Source organism: Diospyros lotus, chromosome 13, assembly GCF_014633365.1.
Source record: "Diospyros lotus cultivar Yz01 chromosome 13, ASM1463336v1, whole genome shotgun sequence".
NCBI lineage: Eukaryota > Viridiplantae > Streptophyta > Magnoliopsida > Ericales > Ebenaceae > Diospyros > Diospyros lotus.
The window spans coordinates 3,580,541-3,596,108 of record NC_068350.1 but is presented as its reverse complement, the minus strand read 5'-3'; the positions used below and the strand labels follow the sequence as shown (position 1 = coordinate 3,596,108).

Genomic DNA, 15,568 nt, shown 5'->3' with positions numbered 1-15,568 from the left:
GCCTAAGGCCTTTAGCTAGAACTTCCCTGACCTCTCTATATGGCAAAGAGCAAAGAGGCTTCAGTGGCAGACTGTTTTTCCTTCTCTGCTGCTGATGTGGTTTGTCCCCTGAATTCAGACACAATATTTAGGACTATGAATTTGATTCTTTGACCACTTATTTTTGCTTGTTATATGACCAGCTTGATTTGGCCAGGCTCTTGGATTTTCCATCCATCATCAGGAGGAGCCTTTTTCTGTTCACTTGTTTATGAGGCCGTGTGTAAAAAAAGAAAGGTCAAGCTTTTGTGGAGATCAGACACCACCCTCATTATTGCTTTTTTAAGTTTTGGACTGTTGCCCTTGAGTTGATTCTTTTGACAATCTGAGAAAAGGGTGGTTTTGGATAGTCGACCCCTTAGTGACTATCTTTTATTGCATTGTACAATGGGCCAATTGTATGTAGAGCCTCTTATTGTCCTGTTTGGAGTTCAATGGCTGATGTTGGATTCTGTATTGGTGGATTTTTCTGACTTGCATTAGTCCTACCCTTTTAGGAGATTTGAGGAACTCATGGAGGACCATTCATTTTTGTATTTTGTGGTCCATTCGGAAGAAGGATCACAATGCTAGAGCTTGTGAAGAAATAGATTTAGTGCATAGTGAAGCATTTTGTTTCCCTTTTTTGGTGTTGAGGGAAGACTCTCCTGTCTTTCTGATTTGTTTTTGTTTTTCGTGGATGAATTTCTTTTGCAAGTATAGGTTTTCTTGGATTTTCCTGCTTTTCTTTTATAGGGTTGGCCCCCTTGCTGGCATTTTTCTTATACAAATCTTATCTAAAAATTAAAGGGCATGAAACTGTTTTTGTCACAAATCCTCTTTGCCGCCCCTATAGACAGCTTTTCAAGCAACCAAGAAAAGTCTATTTAATTTGGCAGCTCTGGACATAGCACTTGCTTCTACGCTCACTTCTGTGTAAATTTTGAGAGATGAAGTTATTGGACATGGACAAATCCACTATTGCACCATTCCCATGAGGCAATAATGATGAAAAAAATCTAGCTGCTTTTTAGGTGAGCCAACATGCACCAAAATCTGTTCCCACTTACTCTCTTTCTCTCCCAAATAACTCTAATGGAGTATCATGCCATGGTGGAGTTTCAACTATCTTTTGACCAAACCTTCCTACCTCCTCGGGCTTACCCCCACTTTTAGCATCAAATTTCCTGGTTATTAACAATGATAATTCTCCACCTTCTGAAAGTTGTAAAATTGACATTATAAGATGTGATAGATCATTTTTCCTAGCACATAAGCTTGTATAATACTTCCAGTTGCCTATGTTTGGCAATCTTTTTTAACAAACTTGTGTATCTTGGAGCTTTGTTTTATTATTATTATTTTAAAGAATTTTCTGTTTTAGTATAATCTTATTCCAGGATATGATAATCTCTATCTTCTTGTTTCTATGCAGCTTGGATACTTTTCCATATGCAGGAACCACTACTACTTGTGAATCTTTATACATGGGAGTTCCATGTGTCACAATGGGAGGTTCAGTTCACGCCCATAATGTGGGTGTGAGTCTTCTCAATACCGTTGGTAAGTATCCCCCTTTCTAACGCCTTTTTTCTGGTGTCTACTGGTTTCTTTTATCTCTGATTTGGTTATTCATCATTTTTCAATACAGTCGTGAGAACTTCCGTATAATGCATTAGTGTTTTTGGTTTCATATCTTTTCTAGTTGATTATTTGTTGTTTCTATGTTAAATGTTTCATTGTTTGAAGATGCATGACTAGAAAGATTTTTCATTCCTTTCCTCCAAATGATGAGATGAGAAACATCAATTGACATATGATGGAGCCTAACGAGGTTGTGCTGTAGTGAAACAGAAGAGGATGCTTTTTGTCATATTTTCAATTCTGAAATACAATATCTGCTAGGGTGAGAAATAGGCTTGAATATTCCATAGCAAACTGCTGATCCAGCATATCAAAATTTGTCATATATGTGTACCAATGTACTAAAGGAGCATATCTTCCTCCAGTACAACCATTTTCTCTTATATGTCCTACCTTTTTGCCCGAAGTAAAGGAAGAATTCTTTTCTAAATCCCAGCAGCTGGGGGTTCAGATCTCATTGCTTTTCTACTGGCTTATCAAATTTGGCTTGTTCATATGATGCCATTCCCACTTCATCATGTGAGTAGTCAAATGACCATTATTCTAACTGCTGGATTTTCTGGCTGGCTATTTGGTACAGGGTTAGGCCATCTGGTTGCTAAGAATGAGGATGAGTATGTCCAGTTGGCATTGCAGTTGGCATCAGACATCCCGGCTCTCTCAAAATTGAGAATGAGTCTACGAGATCTCATGTCCAAGTCCCCTCTTTGTGATGGATCAAAGTTCACCCTAGGTCTGGAGTCAGCATACCGGAGTATGTGGAAGAGGTACTGTAAAGGTCATGTACCGTCTTTAAGACGCATGGAAATGCTACAGCAGCAGCAGAAGCAGAAGCAGCCAAATCATGTTGCTGGCGAAGAGCCAGCTGTAAAATTTTCTGAGCCAGCAAAGACCAAATTATCTACAGAAGGTGCCTTGGGATCGGTCAAGTCAAATGGATTTGATATTGAAACAAATTCTATGGTGAATATCTCCAATTGTGAAGAGAATGGGGTCCAGGTCCAGCCGAAGAAGACCCAGTAGTCAGGCAAGTTGAGCTGAAGCTGAATTGGAACCAGCGTACCATCTATGAAGCATTCATGGAGCAAGCATGTTTGGTTGGTAGTTTGGTACTCCCAGTTTCAGAAGTACATCTAATGCGGAACTGCAATTAGGCCTCCTGTAGAATAGATATTTGTTGGGGCGTGATTTGCTAACTTATGAGGCTGGCTTTAATTCTTGTGGCAACCATGTGTTGCATATGGTCAAAAATTTTCAGGAAGAGAATGCCGGAACTGTTCTGTGCTCTAATTTTGTTCAGCTTTAGGTAGAATCTTGCATATCTGATGAATACGGTAAAAGTGCTAGGTGTCCATGGGCATCTGGATTATAGATGCTAGTGTGGCTTGTAAAATATAAGGTGATCTTTTTTTTTTTTTCCCTTTTTTTTCCTCATCTATTTATCACAGAATAGCTTGCCTTTTAGGCTAGAATTTTTTCTTGGTTTAGTAAAATGAAGCTGTATGAGGAGATGTTATTATAGAATCTATTTTGCATACATAAATTTTCTTGGTCCTTTCGATCTCTTTCCAAGTTTGAAGATAGCAGCTAATGGTAATGTCTTATCCTTTGATACTTTTACTACAGCAATTTAAAGCGTATAAACCAAGCCTTTTGCCTATTGTCAACATAGGACTCTATATCCCCCACGGATTTGCAAAATCAAATAAGTGAACATCTTCTATTCCCTAGTTCTTGTGCACAAGCAAGATAAACATTTTTGCATTTGGATTTTATTTTTTTCCCTAAATTTATCATCTCCCATGTGATTTCAATTGAATGTTGAGGTACTAAAAAGGCAATAATATAAGGTTACATTTGTATGGAAGTAGGGAAAGATTAATGGGGTCATTTTATTATGGTTTCAAAACTATAATTTTATTATATGAGGCCTTAGTATTCCTAATCATTCTTAATGTAAGAATACCATAAATCCTTAACAGCAAATTTATTAAACTTGTATAAAAATAAAACAAAAACTGGGTGAGATGAGAAGTGTGTGTTTATTTTCATTTACTTCTATTACGGTACTTATATTATATAATATTTAATTTAATATATTTTTATTTTTAAATATTAGGTAAGTTGTGATATAATGATATACTAATACAAAAAGCGTCACACAATAGCATTTTTCTTTCAATAAACTGAAAAATCTCATATTAATTTACCATTAAATATGTATCCCGATTGCGACTGTCCCCTGTACTCTGTGCAGACCGCAGCCGGTGGGCGCTCCTCTTGCATCGCTGTGCGGCGAGTCATGCGATGGGACCCTCTCTCAGAGCTGGACTACGCTGTGCAGTCAGGCGAGCTATTGTGATCGGGAACGGTGTTGCCGGCGCAGAGAATCAGTGCCTCGGTTTGGTTCGGGCTCTTGGCCTCTCCCACCGCCAGACTGTATACGTAATTCACTGTGTTCTGCTTATGATAAAGATATCTTGATGCTATGTTTTTGTTTCCCTAGGATTAATCAAGAATGAGGAAAGTGAATAATCAAGCCAAAAGACGGTGGGTTTGGCGATTTCTTTTCTTCGCATTTTCTAACTGAACCTGACTATGTTTTTGTTTCCTAGGATTAATCAATCCAAGAATGAGCAATGTCTTTATTTCCTTGTCCTGTATGTGTCCTTTTCTTTTGTTTCCCGTCCGGGAACCCGAGTAGTCAGTCGAAGTGGTAATAACTGGTGAGCACAGTGGTGTTGCTAACTAACATGAAGCCGGAAGAGTGATTTACATCTTGTAGGATGGTCAATCTTTTTCAGGATGCTACCTAGGTACTCATTCAACAGAATGATTCTGAAAATATGGGAGATAAGGAATTTGCCACCAACAAATACAACAACTGCACGAGTGATGTTCCCAGTTATTGCGCAACCAGGGATTTATTGAGGTCAAGGTTAACCCCTGCTGCATAAGCTTTCTGGGAGATTATGTTGATGTGAAAAATTGTCTTGAAGGCATCTAGTATTCCTTCTGCAGAACCAGTTTAGGTTTTCATGTCTCGGTGCTCTGAATACCCGCTTGGATGAGACGATAGGGCTGGGGAAGTTGAACATATCCTTTAATTTTCCTTTTGCTAGTTGTTTGATGATCAGAATTGAGGAATCATTGCTTGTAATTAGTTATGGTTGGTATAGATACATTGTTGGGGACTGGTTTCATTGAGTTCTGAAATTGCTCTTATGAAACTTGATTGCATGTTTTACATGGACGGTTAATTTTTTTTTCCATATATCAGGTTTTTGTGTTCATTTAACTAAATCTTTATGTTGTATTCCATCTGAGCATTTGTTTTCTTCTTGCTCATTGTTACACAGAGGATAACTAGGCCAAGAGGAAGAGTCAATAAATGGCTTCGCTGGCTGCCTGTTTCTATTCACAAAAAGCTAGACTATGTTGTAAAGCGAATTTGTGGTGATTCCCAATTCCAAACTATAGAGAGTAAGGTTGTTCCTCTTCCAGCTGAGGAAAAAGGTAGTGTGGTTAGCAAGTCTTAGACAACATAACCCTCAATACTATAGTATCACAGAAAATGCCTTTTACAGCTGAAAAATAGTCTTTCTAATCCTTAACTTTTGTTTGATGGGTACTTAAAGGGAAAACTTCAAAGAGAAGAGATTGATATGTCTTCCTGCTTTAATTGATGCTAGTGCAGGCTTATCAAATGTCAAGGAAGCTGATTCAAAGCAAATTGCAGCAATGGCTCGTGAAACATTTGAGAAGTATTTTTTGCTATTCTCCTTTAAATATGCATGTTGAAGTTTGACTGAGACATCTCAAATTTGATTTCTTCCAAGTTACCTTCGAAGTTTCATTTGAATGTCTCAAATTTTTGTCCTGAACTACTTCTCAGGGATATGAGATTGCCATTACTCATGCTTCAAACTCAAAATGTTGAGAAAAAAGAATATAGTTGAATTATAAAAGTTATAATTCTAGGGTGAAGACATAATATAGTTATAATTTAATCAATGCTATTCGTCATTTATTAGAAGATATTTTTCAGGTTATGGTTGTGCTTCTGCTTACCCACTGGAAAATAGATTGACTATTCAAGGTAATATTAAAACTTTATGATAATAATGATGTCAATTTCAAAAAGGATATTTGATAATCGTTGAACTTTTGTACAACTAGCAACCCAATCTTTACATTACAAAAGAAAATAGTGCAGTAAGAAGTGAAAGTGACCTGCCATCCCACCCTTGCATGCCATTTCAAAAGTTCTACAGAAATGCTACTCATCAATAATATCTAGGGGGAGAGAGAGAGAGAGAGAATTTACATGCTGTCATACTAGAAATGTTTCTTAAGAATATAAATAAAGCCTCAATTATTACTGGTTTTATAAAACTCCAAAACTAGACAATTGTGCATCATTGGTAGGAATGAGAATGTATCAGGTGACCAAGTAAAAGCAGAAGAAATTGGTCTACAACCCTTTTCTATCTCCACAAAGCATCCATCTCTCAGTCACTTACTAGCGTGCTAAAGAAACCTGTGTACGTGGAAGATGTTGTCCACTTTAAGAGAAAAAATGGTTGGGCTTGCATGACAATTTTAAATAACTTTGATAGAACTTTATAAACAACCTTCATTTGAACTAGAAAATTGAGTTGGTTCAGCATCACATGGCTCAATTCCTGTCAAATAAAAATAAAGTCAAATACCTTCTTCTATTCATATTTGATAATTCGACAGAAATGAAAATTTATCCATTATAAAATGATATTAGAGATTTACATCTATTTGAGTACTTGGAATTTTACATTGCTCACCAGTTGACTTAGTGGAGAGCTTATACTTATTCACAGATGTGACCAAATAAGGTTGCTGGTAAACTTAAAATGAGCAAAATGAGCCTAATTTCCATGATCCTCGTCTGTGAACATTTGTTCCACATTCATGCATTGCCTTCAGAATTTGTTATAGCATGAATCAGATACCTATATTATGGACATGTACTTTACATCAATCTTCTGAATTTTTGTTCTCCAGCACTTGCTGGTTAATGACAGTCCTTTCATATCTATTTTTTTTTTGTAATCAGACAATTGTTTGTATTTCTTCAATTAGGGATGGCCCAGTATTGGTGGTTGCATCTGGCCGGGATACAATATCTGTTGCAAGTTCCATAAGACAGTTAGCCCCAGAATGTGTTTTTGTTATTCAGGTTTGAGAGGAGATTATAATTTGAAATCAGGCCTATACTAAATACAAAAGCAGAAAAATGACTTCTGTCCATGTCCAAGTTTTCTGATATTTGTATATGTGGCTTGTTGTGATTATGTAATTCTAAAATAATAATTGTTTTGGCTATTTAAACGCTTGTTGCTTATTACCTCCCTTATGAGTTGTGAATATTTGAAGTATCAGTCTAACAAAGATTAGCCCTGGGCTACTAGAACAACTTTGTTTCAACAAAACTCTTGTATTAGTTGTCAGTTGTCACTGTTCATTTTCTGGAAAAGTCATGTTTGTTAATTTGATGAATATTGGCATACCATGTTGAATTAGTTACCCCATGCAATTTATAATTGTTTGTTTTCCGCCATTTCTTTTATCTATGTCTTGACCAACAACATATCAAGCCTTAATCCCAATATGTGGGGTTGGCTACATGTATTCTAGCTTGCCAATCATTTTTATTTGTGGTCTTATCTTGTCTTGGCCAACCAAAAAAATTAAAATTCTCAGTTTATTCTCCTTCTTTCGGTGGTAAATGCTTACTGTATTTGGCTTGAAATTCTATTGGGGGTTCAGATAGTTATTTATATTGCATCACGTTCAGATACAGCATCCCAGGTCAGGGCTGAATAGATTTGATCTGGTGATTACTCCTTGTCATGATTATTTTCCATTGACTCCCCAAGGACAAGAACAGATTCCTTGGTTACTTCGAAGGTGGATAACTCCTCGTGAACTTCCTGAAAGACATGTAGTATGTTTCTTGGCCAGAAAAACTTGCTGTTGTGGGTTTACTTCTTTCCAAATTGGAGCCATATGTTTTTTTTTTTTTTTTTTGGTACTATATAATCTCATTTCTTACATAAATTGAACATCAGGTCCTTACTGTGGGAGCTCTTCATCAGGCTGATTCTTCTGCACTTCAGGTTGCTGCTTCTGCCTGGCATGATGAGTTGGCCACTCTTCCAAGGCCCTTGCTTGTTGTTAACATTGGAGGCCCTACAAGTAATTTCTGTATTTGAAATTATATGGTTCCACTACAATTCATGTTGTTTAAGCCTTCGACTATGCGGGAACTCTTTGCTTCTTGGTGTTAAGTAATTGATTCTTGATAAGTTCTGTTGAGAGCCAAATATAATAATGCAAAAAATAAAGTTATCCCTCTCTCTAACAGTTTAGGTTGTTAAGTATAACTTAATATGATACTAAAGCAGGCAATGGTCTTGGGTTCAAATCTCATCATCAACCTCATATTAAATAGTGGTATGTGTTTAGCGTGATGTCACGTACCCAGGCTATTAATTCCTATTTTACAAGTTATAATTGTATTTGTATTTTGGAGGGAATTTGCTTGCTGGAGGAATGTTCCAGCAATGCAAGTTGTATGCAAATTGATGGCAAGTTGCACAGTTTCTAGAAGGGACCTGGCAACCGTTTTGACGCCAATCCCCAGCTGAGGCAGTATAAAAAGGACTGACCCAGCTCGTGTTAGACATGATTTGATAATTGAATCAGTCTATTTTCCCTCCTAATTCTCTCTCTCTCAATTCTCCCCCTCAGTTCTCTATCCTTACCCTCTTTCCTTCTAAATTCCGGTGTAATTCTCTCTCAATTGGAGAGAATTCCCCTTGTCAGATTTCGGATCTGACATCTGATTAAGTCTGGTCCATCATAAAGTTGTGGTTAGAGTTAACAAAATAGTGTAAAAGATATTCTAAGACTATGCTATATTATCACTTTTTATAAAAGTTTATTAAAATAGAGAAGGGTAATTTTATCACTTTTCATTTTCTAACACGTGCATTGAAAAAAAAAAGGAAAAGACTCAAACATATATCTCCTGGAGAAAGGAGGAGGCTTAGGCTGACAACTAATACTCATTTTGAATCCCTTGCTATGGCCTTGGTCTTTTCATGAGTTCCTCCTGGGTATACCCAGTGTATATGTATAGTCCATTTTGATCAATGCATACATTTATTTACTGATAAAAACAAAAAGTACAGCACCAATCAGGTTACCACTTATCCAAAAAACTTAAAGTTTGGAGAGACAGGTAACTTTTTCTTCTATATTCTTATGTTAATTCTCAACTAATTTCTTTACATGTAGCCAGACTTAATTTTGCTGAACATACATCTATTTAAATATCGGGCTGAAACAGAGATTTGAACCTAAGACCATTCCCAACTCTAATACCATATTTATCACTTATCTTCAAAGCTTAACTTATTCGAAGGAGGGTTAACTTTATCTTTTAGATGAGTTGGTGATTAATAACTAAATTTGTTATTAAAGCAAGCAATGGTCCTAGGGCATCTTGAACAAATTTTAGAGTCCGATATGCATTGAGTTTGATTAATTGTTTCTTTTATGTATTTATTATATCATATGTGGACCTGATTATGAGTGCTGAAGTTCTATATAGATAGAAAGATAGATATTGTAGTTTTTTTGATAAACTAGAAGTACTAGACACACGGTGTATGTCTGACATTAGTAGGGACACCTGTCTCACTATTACCTGAGTGTCAAGTGCCTGATCACAATTTTGTAATCCACGTAAAATTTTTGTTGTACAGTCCTTCATTTCAATGAGGTTGGAATTTGAAGGTTTTTCAAAACTTAGGGTTTTACTTTATGGGGTGAGCTTGTTCAGACATTAGGGTCTGTTTCACTTGTTCAAACTTTGCATAGGAATATGAGTTTGCATTTATTAGTTTATTGCATATCTGATCTTAGCATTTTTATTATTCTTCATTATTTCATATCCTTAAATTTCCTTTGTTATTTATATATGCCAAGCTGCTTCACTGGAGAGTCTTAAATAGGAAAATATGTATTTCTTAGATTTGTAAATTGCTTATATTGTAATATATCCCTTCACATGCTTGGTACATTGGTGCAAAAATGAGTGTATTGGGATATTACCTTTAAATCTGCTTCTATCATAAAGATTGAGTTTGGCTCTCTTTAGAAATACCTTATTCATATTATGTTACTGGTGGAACTACTTGGGTATGGAGCACTTTCATCTTTTAACTTGATATGATTTCTTATAAGCAGGAGTTCCTTTAAGTACCTTTATTATCACTTTTCTATGTTGATCTTGTATGTTGGTTGTAACAGTACTCTCCATGATTTATGTTGCATGTACATGTCTTTTTTGTAGGCCATTGTCAATATGGTGCAGACCTTGCTAAGCAATTGATAGTTGGTTTGGAGAACGTTCTTTGGAGTTGTGGAAGCCTTAGAATATCGTTCTCCAGAAGAACTCCAACGAAGGTTTGCATGCTAGTAGCAATTTCTTTTATCCGTATTATCAGTGAGAATGGGTGATCATTATGTGTGGATACTATGCTTGGCAGGTGTCTGATATCATCCTGGAGGAATTTGGGAATCATCCTAAAGTTTACATTTGGGATGGCAAAGGTACTCCCAGTCCCAGCATCTGGTCATCTAAACCAACTTGATTTTACAGTTTTTAGTTTTAGACAACAAATGCTTATGAAATCATGCATAGATCCAAATCCTCACATGGGCCACCTTGCTTGGGCCGATGCTTTCATCATCACAGCTGATTCAGTTAGTATGCTTAGTGAGGCTTGCAGTACTGGGTAGGTGAAACTGGTGATGATGGTAACTTCTTTTGCCTCTTAAACTACGTTCTCCCACCCCACCAAAAAAAAAAAAAAAAAACTAAACCTGAAGTGTAGTACTTATGTTGCAGTAAGCCTGTTTATGTTATTGGCTCTGAGAGATGTACATGGAAGTTTGCAGACTTCCACAGTTCTTTGCGGGAACTAGGAATGGTGCGACCCTTCATGGGTAAAGAAGATGTGAGTTACTCTCTATTTAACTACCTAGTTGTCTTTCTTTTTGGCTGATCTATTGATGAAACCTAAAAGGAAGTTCGGTCCTTACAAACATCATGATATTTCTTCTATGTTGGAAGAAAAGGATAATTTTAACTCATTTCTCTTCTACCTTCTCCTTTATCTTTTTCCTTTGCCTGCATCTTGAGCCAAATGATGGGTGATAGATTGGATCAATGTATATCTCAATAATTACAAGAATAGAAAGTATTGAGCATAACCGGTTAATGAATACTTTAGTAATTAAAAGGGTAGAGCTCCTTGAAGAGGATTAGAAAGAGTCATAATATGTCAAAAACTTACCTAATATAGACTGTCCAATGCCCTTACATGGCCAAATCCAATATGACGAATTTGGAGAAATAAATAGATTACTTGCACAATCTATCAATACCTTGTTTCAACTGTAACCAAGTTTTTGCTACCTCTTGGTCTGGAAGACTACTTATGCCTTACCACATTTAAAGTATTTGGAGGACACGGTTCCCTTCCAATTCCACACACTGAAGGTTTTCACGGACTGTAGTTTCTTGTGTTAATGTGCTTGCCAAAACCCTGGTCATTACCGGCTTTATTTTTTTTTCGTTAGTATCCCCTAGTTTCATGTCTGTCTGAAAACCTTGTTTGTTACCAGCACATCAAGACAAGGTTCATTTTCTTTGTTCAATAACTCTTTGACATTTATTTGGACTATACCTTGATGAATAAATTAATGAAAAATGTATTCTGATAGAAGGGCTCGTCTTCCAAACAGACCATAAAAGTAGCATCTGCTGCGCGAATAGATTTGTCACATGTATGTTAGCAACTGATGCGGAAGAAATTGATCCCTCACTTTGTTTTTGGTAACCGTCCCTCCGCTAAAATATTGATTGTCCAGATATCTGAGAATTGGAGCTATCCTCCACTCGATGACACTGCAAAGGCAGCTACCCAGGTGGTTGAAGCCCTTTCCGAGCGTGGATGGAGATTGCAACCTTGAGTCATTCTGTTGATGTTAGAGAACTTCAAGTCTGTGGTGTTCAACTCTGCCTTGTTCAGCATGGATTAAATTGGACTTCAGTCGCTTAAAATTGCTTTACCGGGCTTAGCTTTCACATGATTCTTCAATTATGCTGTCTAAAATTACCTGATGATATTGCACCCTCTTGGTGATGCTATGGATACTGTACCTGTGATTTCTAACCACACCCAATTTTGTTAGATTTGAAATGTTGAAGAGTTGCAACTAAGTGGAATGTAAAATGGAACTGTATATTGGTCATACCATACATTTTTTTTTTTTTTTTATCTTTTTTGGGTTAAATAAAACATATATTCCTCTGCTTTCATGTCCATTGTCCTCACCCTGTGAAGACCATCATGATTGAACTTGTCTTTTAAAAGTCTTTGTTCTGTGTTATTTACAGCTAGTTGTTCATATTAGTCAACTAATACGATTTATTAGTGGCTTTAAAAGTTGGTTATTATTGTCGACACATAGCTTATCCAACTTTTTTGGCTCATTTTAGAGGCAGTTTATTGTAATTAGCAGCTTATTTGGGAATGGGTTGAAGCATTTACAATGGAGCTGAAGCCTGAAGTGAACTTAATTAATCTCGAAGATCCCAATTTACAGGAACTGTAATCCCTCTTGCTTGTGATCTGAAGGCAAACGATCGGAACCATTCTCCCTAATGAGTTCCAGTGTCAAGAGAAATGGCTTACTCTTTATTGGAAAGGTCTTTCCAGCTATGAATTGCTGGTGGTTCAAGTCCCAGGAGGCAAGTGTTTAATATCTTGGAAAATGAAACATAATTCCTCCTACATAGTGGATTAGGAGGCCACAAGCTAGTAGTTGTTTGGTTGATCGCTTTGGGGAATAAAGTTGTAATATGTTTGCATATTTTATTTGATCATAGTAAAGCAAGAATATGAGTGGTTGACTGGATATTATTAAATTATATAACCTAATTTTGACCAGACAATTAGCAAAAATGGTGGTCTTATTACCAAGCCCTAATATGTCAACTTGGTTAAATGGAGTTAGTAATATGAAATTTAATTCTTTATTTTTTTGAGAATATATTTCTGAAAAGATTTTACAATCTTTACTCAACTACTAATACACCCATCTATTCCTATATTATAAGGTAATGTATTTTTTTTTATGTTATTTTAGCTAGTGAATCTATAAAATTAGAAGCTAACGAATCTTTACAAATGTATAAATGATTTGTCATATGAGTTCAGGAGTTCAAGAGGATATTGTAAGGTTATAGGTTCAATTCTGTCTTTATGTAAAATTATTCAATCTTCTTCTACATTTATTATTGAGTTCAAGTTTTGAGTTTTGATTAACAACGAATCTGTCTATATATCTAGATTAAGTCAATATATATTATGAGTTTTAGAGAAGGTGAGATAGTTTAGGCCAAAAACTGTCTTTGATTGGGGATCCCTTGAGTTTTCTATATTATCAAAGAAAAAAAATTTAATAATAACAATAAAATTATTTTTTTTGCGATTAAAATGTCATGATCCGAAAGAAATCTGACTTTATCTCAATTATAATTTCATAGAACTTCTTTTTATTTTTAATGAATGTATATATACCACATGCTTGTGATTGAAAACAACTACTCAATTAAACTGGGAAAGCAACCAACAACTCTTCTTGCTCCATCAACTTGATCAGAAAGAACAAACTTTCAGAAGTCAGAATAAATGACATTCATCAACACCCAAGTCTCCCAACTAATTCTTCCATCCTTCTCTCTATATATAGGACTGATCTCCACATCCATTGCCATCATCGCAAGTTTCTCAAACCGGAGCCATTTACATCACAATCAAGCTCCTTTTCTCCCTCCAGAAGAATGGCCGACTCCGCACCCAGTGAACCTGCTCACGCAGGCACAAGCAATGAAGCCAAGGGGAAAGCCCTTCTGGCAGCTTCAGTGGGACATGACAGGAGAGTAGGGTACGGCAAGGGGATTGCAATATTTGACTTCTTCCTCAGGCTGTGCGCTCTCACTGCTGCTTTGGCTGCCACTGCCTACATGGGAACTGCGGATGAAACTCTCCCTTTCTTCACCCAGTTCTTCCAGTTCGAAGCCAGCTATGATGATCTACCCACCTTTCAGTATGCAAATTTTCATTCATTCATGATCTTTCTTTCTTTCAAGTCCAACCAGCCTTATCTAATCTATTTTATATATATCTAGTTACCCACAAATATTTTACATAAAATAATCTCAACAGCACACGAAACTCCTCCTTTTGTAAGGATGAATAGTCACCTTTATACACAGTTTTTGAATCATAAAAAAGTTATTTTTAGAAGTTAAACCTATGAGTCATAAAGAATAACCTTTCAGCTGCCACCAAAGTGCCTTTCTCCATTTGTTTGTAGGTTTTGAGTAAATCTAAGGACCAAGGTCTTGAATTTTAAAATAATTTTTATCGAGTTGGGAAAGAAGACCGAATTTGATCCAACTTAAGTTTAATCGAGTTGGGATGGTTCTCTTTTTTCTTCATAACCTAAGTCTTTTTTAATTTAAAATTCTACACTATATATAAAATTCAAACTAACTCAATTCTCAACAATTTAAACTATCTATTTAATACATTTAACTTAGTGGCATAATATGGATGCAGGTTTTTCGTGGTTGCAATGGGATTAATAAGTGGCTACTTTGTCCTTTCTATTCCTTTTTCAATAGTTTGCATCGTTCGTCCCCATGCAATTGGACCAAGGATGCTTTTAATTATCTTGGACACTGTAAGTTATTTTTTCATTTTCAAGTATTTCGTTATTTAAAAAAAATTATTTTCCTTCATTTCAATCAAAGTATCATAAACCGCTAATAATATATCTGTTGGCCTGCCTTAGTTTTTGATTAAAGGCAAAGCCCAAAAACAAGAAAAGAGGTTTTTTCTGGCGTTTTATAACCGCCAGTAAAAAGCAAGGAAAAGCGCCAGCAAAATCCCCTTCATCTCTCATCTCATCTTCCAACTGAATTTAGATTGTTTGTTAATTGCAGGTGATGGTTGCTTTCACCACCTCGGCCGCCGGCGCAGCCGCCTCCATAGTCTACTTGGCTCACAACGGAAACCCTAATGCGAATTGGCTGGCCATATGCCAGCAGTTCACCGATTTCTGCCAGCAAGCCAGCGGGGCGGTGGTGGCGTCCTTCATCACGGTGGTCATCCTCATCGTCTTGGTTGTGCTCTCTGCCGTGGCTCTCCGACGAGGTTGAGAGATTCAGCTGGTTTTGTGATCTCCTTCACCATTATCATTTGGGTTCTTTTTTATGTTTATGTTTGAGATTGTTGGTTTGAGCCCCCCCGAAAGAAAGTGTAATCTGCCTTGATTGTGAAAGAAATTGCAATGGAAAATGTGGTTACTTGATCTTGTCACCTTCTTTAGAGCCTTGCACTGATGGAGAATATTTTGGTTTCAAGAAAAATTATAAAAATCTCTTTTTTGAAGTTCTATAGTAACAGCATGTCCTAGAATATTTAGATTTAAGTATTGATCTAATCTAATTTGAGTTAGAGGCTCAAGTCAAATAATTAGATCGACTATGATATGACTCATGATCTTCACTTGTCCAGATTATCTCATAAGTTGAGATTTAACCGTTCACGTGATACGATCATAACTATTTTTCTGCCTTAAGGTATGCCTATATAAAGGCACAAAATTCAAGATATAACTATGTTATTTATTGGATATTATTATCTCGTTCTATTTATGGTATCGAGACTAACTTAATCGTCAAAGAATATATCGAGGGACCAAACGTTGTCCTTGCAAGTCG

The 15,568-nt window shown here is 36.3% G+C and overlaps 3 protein-coding genes across 21 annotated transcripts in view; all 3 read left to right on the top strand.

The window, feature by feature from the left end:
• LOC127788334 (probable UDP-N-acetylglucosamine--peptide N-acetylglucosaminyltransferase SPINDLY) overlaps nt 1-3,249 on the top strand; it is a 39,956-nt gene extending 36,707 nt beyond the window's left edge. The window contains exons 17-18 of the mRNA XM_052316475.1: nt 1,454-1,581; nt 2,243-3,249. Coding sequence (XP_052172435.1) covers nt 1,454-1,581; nt 2,243-2,685 — 571 coding nt within the window. The 3' untranslated portion in view covers nt 2,686-3,249. The remainder of the gene's footprint in view (nt 1-1,453; nt 1,582-2,242) is intronic.
• A 629-nt stretch (nt 3,250-3,878) lies between these two features.
• On the top strand, nt 3,879-12,719 carry LOC127788805 (mitochondrial fission protein ELM1-like). 19 transcript variants are annotated; one of them, XM_052317430.1, is made up of 12 exons: nt 3,936-4,068; nt 4,169-4,212; nt 5,022-5,178; nt 5,360-5,426; nt 5,711-6,877; nt 7,496-7,645; nt 7,770-7,896; nt 10,061-10,173; nt 10,257-10,320; nt 10,412-10,505; nt 10,619-10,727; nt 11,644-11,995. In XM_052317430.1, the coding sequence occupies exons 5-12, from the start codon at nt 6,638-6,640 to the stop codon at nt 11,743-11,745; spliced, it is 999 nt and encodes a 332-aa protein (XP_052173390.1). In that variant the 5' UTR covers nt 3,936-4,068; nt 4,169-4,212; nt 5,022-5,178; nt 5,360-5,426; nt 5,711-6,637; the 3' UTR covers nt 11,746-11,995. The 19 variants fall into 19 exon arrangements, 15 of the variants coding, with proteins under 15 accessions (XP_052173380.1, XP_052173395.1, XP_052173386.1 ...); XM_052317420.1 differs by lacking the exons at nt 4,169-4,212; nt 11,644-11,995 and adding an exon at nt 12,275-12,718 and having other exon boundaries at nt 3,879-4,107; nt 6,781-6,877; XM_052317435.1 differs by lacking the exon at nt 4,169-4,212 and having other exon boundaries at nt 3,879-4,107; nt 5,022-5,107; nt 5,322-5,426; nt 6,781-6,877.
• Nucleotides 12,720-13,493: 774 nt separating this feature from the next.
• Nucleotides 13,494-15,159, top strand: LOC127789056 (casparian strip membrane protein 1-like). The gene is made up of 3 exons (XM_052317809.1): nt 13,494-13,887; nt 14,403-14,526; nt 14,789-15,159. The coding sequence occupies exons 1-3, from the start codon at nt 13,622-13,624 to the stop codon at nt 15,002-15,004; spliced, it is 606 nt and encodes a 201-aa protein (XP_052173769.1). The 5' UTR covers nt 13,494-13,621; the 3' UTR covers nt 15,005-15,159.
• Nucleotides 15,160-15,568: the final 409 nt, after the last annotated feature.

Excerpts from the sequence above, each read along its gene's own strand:
- LOC127788805 (XM_052317419.1), top strand. The coding sequence starts at position 3,970 with ATGGGACCCTCTCTCAGAGCTGGACTACGCTGTGCAGTCAGGCGAGCT. Across the intron at positions 10,174-10,256 it reads CCAGAAGAACTCCAACGAAG|GTGTCTGATATCATCCTGGA; the intron begins GTTTGCATGCTA and ends TATGCTTGGCAG. Across the intron at positions 10,728-11,643 it reads CCTTCATGGGTAAAGAAGAT|ATATCTGAGAATTGGAGCTA; the intron begins GTGAGTTACTCT and ends TTGATTGTCCAG.
- LOC127789056 (XM_052317809.1), top strand. The coding sequence starts at position 13,622 with ATGGCCGACTCCGCACCCAGTGAACCTGCTCACGCAGGCACAAGCAAT. Across the intron at positions 13,888-14,402 it reads GATGATCTACCCACCTTTCA|GTTTTTCGTGGTTGCAATGG; the intron begins GTATGCAAATTT and ends ATATGGATGCAG. Across the intron at positions 14,527-14,788 it reads TTTTAATTATCTTGGACACT|GTGATGGTTGCTTTCACCAC; the intron begins GTAAGTTATTTT and ends TGTTAATTGCAG.